Source organism: Anabrus simplex, chromosome 4 (genome assembly GCF_040414725.1).
Source record: "Anabrus simplex isolate iqAnaSimp1 chromosome 4, ASM4041472v1, whole genome shotgun sequence".
Classification (NCBI taxonomy): domain Eukaryota; kingdom Metazoa; phylum Arthropoda; class Insecta; order Orthoptera; family Tettigoniidae; genus Anabrus; species Anabrus simplex.
This window is the reverse complement of record NC_090268.1, coordinates 184175613-184182192: the sequence shown is the minus strand read 5'-3', so window position 1 is coordinate 184182192 and position 6580 is coordinate 184175613. Positions and strand designations below refer to the sequence as shown.

Here is a 6580-nt window from a genome sequence, read left to right as displayed (position 1 = left end):
GTGTTTTGAACACACGATACAACGTCTCTGAGGTTTGGATTTCTCACTTTTCGGTGCTAATTTCCTGATAAAATGTCTTTCTTCCAACCTTGGAACTGTATTATCTGATGCGCGCCGGCCTTCAATGTTTCGTTGCCCGCCCGTGCGAGCGTATTTTGTAAACAAACCTTCTACCAGCTGAATCCGATAAGATAACTGCTCAATGCTTGTCCCTGTGGCTTGTCTGAATATTATTAGAGAATTTAGGACGGTTGCATTCAATAGTCTTTTGAACAGCTTTATATACCATTTAGTTGTTCTTTCTTTTACTAAAAACATATGTAGTAACTGGTCCTTGAGATCAACGCCCCCCATGCCATAGTTGTAATCTATCGCGCATAAAGGCTTTACTGTTTCTTTCCCCCTCTTAGTAACACGTTTACCGAGCGAGTTGGCCGTGCGCGTAGATAATTACATAATGTGAGCTGTGAGCTTGCATCCGGGAGATAGTAGGTTCGAATCCCACTATCGGCAGCACTGAAGATGGTTTTCCGTGGTTCCCCATTTTCACACCAGGTAAATGCTGGGGCTGTACCTTAATTAAGGCCACGGCCGCTTCCTTCCAACTCCTAGGCCTTTCCTATCCCATCGTCACCATAAAACCTATCTGTGTCGGTGCGACGTAAAGCCCCTAGCAAAAAAAAGTAACACGTTTTGTTCCTTAATTGTGGTATGTGGACACGAACGTAACGTTTTTTTTGTCACACAATTTTAGCACAGTGACGGGCCCAGAATGCCTAGCTGTTATTTCCTGCTTCTTAAGTTTTTTTCCTTTTACTTCCTTGGGAACCTTTTTTCTGTTCAGCTTCAGTGGCCCAACACAGTCTGTTGAATGATGATATTTTAGAGCCCTCGCTAATTCTGGACTATTGTAGTAATTGTCCATCCATAAGGTGTGTCCGCGGCCTAACAAAGGTTCTAACAATTTCAAGACAATTGCTGCAGTTTTCGGGGTTTTGGGTGTGATAAGAATTGATTCAATGAGAGTTCCTTTCCCTGTGTATACAAGAAAACACCACAAATAACCAGTACTTGACTCACACAGTTTGAAATGTTTTTATGCCAAGTTTTGAGGCCTTTAGTGGCAAGTATTGCCGAAACGAGAGGCGCCCTTTCCACAGAGTCAGACTTTCATCAATAGCAATATTTTGCTGTGGTAAGTACAGGGACTGAAATTTGTTATTCAAATGACACAGAATAGGATATATTTTGAACAGTTTTGGAGGCCCTTGGTATGTAGACAAGCTGTTATTGTCTATAAAATGCAAAAACCTACATATCATTTCAAACCTGTCCCTACTTATGACATCTGAAAACCCAGGTGTTGATATGACCCTGCTCGTCGAAAAATAAGACCGAGATGTTGGCTTTTGTACAATGCCCATCAGCAGAAATAAAGCTAACACAGTATAAAATTCATTTACTGTGACAGGTGTCCAGGTTCGAACGGGTGACCGAAACGAAAAAAGATTTCCACGAGCATTTTGATATTGCCCCGCATACCTGTTAGTTTCCTTCACAATTAACTCTACTACGCTAATATCAAAGAACGTTTCAAAACTGTACCGGGCGGTACATCTCCGTGCCGCTAATTCAAACATTGCGCCAGTTGAAACTCCTCTACTGGAGGAAGCCTGAACTCTAACAACCATGTTACTTCTAAAGTTTCTCAGAAGATGTCGCTATTGTAAATTTTGAAGAGTTCTGAACTGTGTCTTTTTCGATTTATATTTGTTTTCTCTGTAGTGAGAAGTGTGAACATTCTCTTCTAGATGGCACTACTGAAGAACTACAATGGTACACCCTAGTGCGAAGTGAAGGAACTGTTTTTGAGAAATTTTGTGTTCATGAGTTTGTTCTTTGTTAAATTTCTTTCAGTCATTGTTTGGGTTGGCAGTATAACCCTTCTCTTTCCGCTTGTTTTGAATTTAGCCAATCCCGAATTTCTCTAATTAATTTTTGACCAATAATGTGTGTCTTCTCCGATATGGATATGTTGCTTGATCCTAGCCAATAAAATTGAGGGGGGTGTGGGTTCTCATTCTTGAAAGGTCTCGAATGTTCCACGTGGGTATTTAAACTGCTGATTTTCTGGTCTCCGGGCCACTTCAGTAACATCTATCCTAGTTTGATTATGTAGCAGGGGGCGGGAAGCGCCTCTTTCTTCGGGCAGCAATTCATCCATAAGGTAATGGCCTTTTAATAACTTCCTTTCTTGCTAGCTCAGCAGTTTAACCCTCGGGGCAGGTTCGAAACTTTTATCATGTAACTTTCCTTTAAAATGTAAAAGACACTTGGTATAAATTCTGTCTCTTTAACTACTAATTGGGATAGAGAGTGCCTAACCCTCTCGAGCTCCCATTCATTTTGTTTTGAGGTGACTACGTTTTCATAACAGTTTCCCTTCTCCTCGTAATGTAATAAAGTTTATCTATCGTGTCACCTCCGTAGTATGGGATTAGCCCTTGCATAAGCGGCCTAGTGCCAAATAGGTTTTAAAAAGGTGTATTAGGAGTGCAAGTTACGCCTCCATTCTACTCAGAATTTTGGGCCATGTAATTGACCTGTTTCTTTACTTAATAGGCCTCAGTAGATTGGGTATTATTACCCCTGTTCTTATGTGCCTGGAAGGCAGCTTGAAAGTGGAGTTTGGTGTGGCGTTTGAATAGGCGTGAACTTTGAGAGCGGGTTGCTCTTTCTTAAATGGTATTTTCTGCGTGCCTCGAGCAGGCTTTACTGGGTAATTGGGAGCAAGTGCTCCTGGGCATGATTGAGGTTTTCTGCCCCTCTGTCAAAACTTATGTATAAGTAAATTGGGGCTCATTGCTCAGGGATTGTAAATCTGGGGCTCGAAGCCCGAAATCCATTAATAACCTGTAATTGTGCATTCTTAACTTGTTGATATACAACTGTGTTCCTATTATACTTGTTATTTCTTGATCTCGAAAAGAAAATATAACCTTTGTTAAAGTTTTAAATTAACTTTAATTTCGTAAGTTGAGACCTATTCATCCCAGCACCTTCTTTCACCTCTAACTACCACGGATAACTCCGTTACAAAAACATTCAACGATTTCACTGACATTTTGTGCACCACCTCTTGGTCCGAATTCACCGTTGAAAACTTCCCTCTGACCTGTATCCTCTTCAATCCCGGACTGAATACTCCGGAAACAGAATTTTTATACATGCCATTTCTGAGAATCCACGAAGAGAGGTGATACTCCCACGTGGCGCGTCCCAGGTGGCGGATAGGGGGGTCCTAACCGGCTTGCCGGCGGACTTGAGGGAAATAAAATACCTCTCGCGGACCAAACACACACCCCCTGTGGGTGGGGGAGGCAGACGAATAATACACCCACGGTATCCCCTGCCTGTCGTGAAAGGCGACTAAAAGGGGTGACCAAGGGTTGATTGTATTAGAACCATGAAATTACTTGTGATTAGTACCACCACGCGGAGAACACCAAGGGTTGCTTTTACTTGTGCGTAGTACCACTACATTAGGTACGAAATTGGTTTGTGATCAGTAGCACACAGGAGCACCGCGCGGTCGGCTTTTGCAGTACCTGTGATTAGTACCACCATATGAGCAGGACCATGAGATGATAGCTACCATGGTTCTGCCTTGCCTATGATTAGTACCCACTATATGAGGAACACCACGGGATAGGGAGAGGTCCCTGTGGTTAGTACTCCTATGTGATGAACACCATAGGTTTGCGTTGCCTGTAAATGGCGCCGCAAAGTGAGAAAAGCATAGGTCTGTATTATGTCGAATTTCATAAGCTCTGAGTAGTACAATAATGTGTGGAATGCCGCAAGTCTCTGCTACTTTTGATTAGTACCGTAACAGGACAGCTACCATGGTTCTATTTTGATAGCGATCAGTACCGTTATGAGGGGCGGATAACTGCGATTTAGTACCCCCTTTTGAATGCACGCATAATTGACTCCGTATTATGCTATAGCAGTAGTCCCTTGGTCAGTAATACGATATTGTCACGTCTGTTTATGTGAATGTGAGACATTGCGGGTCGCAACCACTGATTGTTTTAAATTCATGTCCATCCATTCATTCTTCGTTCACACGTTTTTGAATTCTGGTCAGTGGAGAATTTTAGATTTTTAATATGTCATTCCATTTTGTCTCATCTCGTACCATTAGGGGCCGATGACCTAGATGTTAGGCCCCTTTAAACCACAATCATCAATCATCATCAATCATCATTTCTGAGAATATGGGTCACTAGTAAGCAAACCATGCAATAAAATTTTTCTTCGTAACGTGCCCAAAGGGCATAACTGAGGGTCCTCATATGTGGACCTCAGGTCTTTGTTAACACATTATGGATTACACTTCTCTTGATTTAGCAGATGGGATTTTTGTAAACAATATGCGTTTTTATTCCAATTATGTACTTTAATTATTTAAAAAACCCAAAACCTATTTTAAAACACTCTCATAACATGGAAACTGTGTATTACTAACGTAAATTAACCAAAACCTCTTCTAAAACACACTCATCATAATATAGGAACTCTATGCATACATAGAAACTAAATATACACATAATTGAACAATTTCTCACTACACAAGTCATTCTACTCATTACTTGGTGTGATAATGCCAAAAGCAGTTGTTTTTTAGAGCGCGAAGGTACATACCTACATACCACATTTTGTACAGACTACCCTCGTTTTGGAACGACATCCAGGCCTTCTGCATTTCGAGGCATTCTTTGCATCAACAAATTTTGGTAAGTGGCGTATATTGTCAAAACGAACCTCTGGAATGGGTTGGCTCTGAACTCTGAGCACTTTCACCGTACCTTGTTTGTCCAAGTCATCCTCGGAGTCATCATCTTCGTCAACAGGGTTGGTGGATGCTGAGGGAGGCCGTCGTCGTTTCCTAATGTTTATGTAACCAATGTCCTTAAAATTTATCAATGCCTTTCCTACGTGCATTTTGTAATCCATTAATGAGAGTCGTTTTTGTCTAATAATACCACTACCTGCACACCATCTGTGATACATTATCCAACAATTAACAATTATAAGATCAACAAAGTGGTTGAACATACGCACTGGCCATTTGTTGGTACGAATGTAACACCTATAGTATGACATGAATCTATCACAAAGTTCTACTCCACCCATTTTTTCATTGTAGTATTTAACAATCAACGGCTGAGGAATAACAACCTTTTTCTTTTCCTCCTTCGACCATCTTTTGCATGTTGTAGGTGGCTCACTGCCAACACATGAAGACAGAAGAAGAACACTTCTGTTGTCCTCCCACTTTACAATGCACATTTTTTCATCTTCCCTTACCCACTCCTCCCATTCTCCCCTTTTCAGTTCCTTATCGGTTTTCAGTTTTTGTGACACTGATTCCACCCTGTTTTTCATGACAGTCCCTGTTTGGTATATATTTCTCTGCAGTAGCATGTCTACTGATTTTACACTGGTAAAAAACCTATCAGTGTAAACACAATGAGTTTTATGTTGTGGAATACTTTCTGTCAAAACCTTGACAATAGCACCACCAAGACCATATTCTTTTTGGTCCTGAATCGATACTGTACCTGCCCCTGTGTAAAACATAAAATCTAAAACTAATCCATCTGGTGCTGCCAAAATGAAATTCTTCAATCCTAATGGGTTGGGTTTTGAAGGGACAAACTGCCTAAAGCCACACTTGCCTGAGAAAGGCACCATCTGTTCATCAAGTGATACATGCTTTGACCGTGGGAGAGATATGCATTTTTGTTTCACGCAGTCAAGAAATGGTTTCACCTTCCAGAGTGGTCCCTCATGTTCCCCTAGATTGTCAACAAAATGCATAAAATTCCTCAGTTCGAAAAAACGATCCCTGGACATACACTTAGAAATTATCGGCACCTCAGTATCACGTTGCCAGTACATTTTGGTTTGTGGATAACCCAGCACACCCATCATCACATGCACACCAGCCAAATGCATCATTTCTTCCTTAGTAGTATTTACGGATTTCAAGTCGCGCTTTTGAACTGAATAGAGGTTAGTTTGTTCCGCGTGTTGTTCCCAGAAACTAAGAGGTAGGTATTCCAAGAATGAATCTAAAATTCCCTTTTCATTGTCATAGTCTGTTAAAAATACTTCATCATTGCAGGGGTCCTGTAAAGTCATAGATTTCTTTCTCCATTTCATATCGCGGGTCTTAGTAGTTGAAGGTTTAAGCGCCTGAGATACCACCGATTCCGTAGATCTGTTTCCTTCGTCTTCGTTGTTGCCAAGCACATCATTTTCTCTACTTAGGACACATTCATTTCCAAGACCTTCACCTTCATTTACATCATCGTCATTATCGTACACAGAAGATGAGTCAAAGTTAGTAACATCAGTAACTGAGAATTCGTGAAGCTCGCCCTCGGACAGATCCGCATCACCTTCATCCAGAAAAGCCCATATATCTCTTTCCTCAAGAAATCTTCCTTCTGTAAAAAAAGGAATAAACATAAAGTAAGTTATTTTGTCATAAAACAACGTATTTCCTGTA

At 41.0% G+C, this 6580-nt stretch overlaps 1 protein-coding gene across 1 annotated transcript; it reads right to left on the bottom strand.

Annotated features, from left to right (window-relative positions):
- Positions 1-4707: 4707 nt before the first annotated feature.
- On the bottom strand, positions 4708-6027 carry LOC137500477 (piggyBac transposable element-derived protein 3-like). The gene has a single exon (XM_068227371.1). The coding sequence runs from the start codon at positions 6025-6027 to the stop codon at positions 4708-4710; it is 1320 nt and encodes a 439-aa protein (XP_068083472.1).
- Positions 6028-6580: the final 553 nt, after the last annotated feature.

Bases quoted from the DNA above. Each gene is read 5' to 3' on its own strand.
- LOC137500477 (XM_068227371.1), bottom strand. From the start codon at position 6,027: ATGATGCATTTGGCTGGTGTGCATGTGATGATGGGTGTGCTGGGTTAT.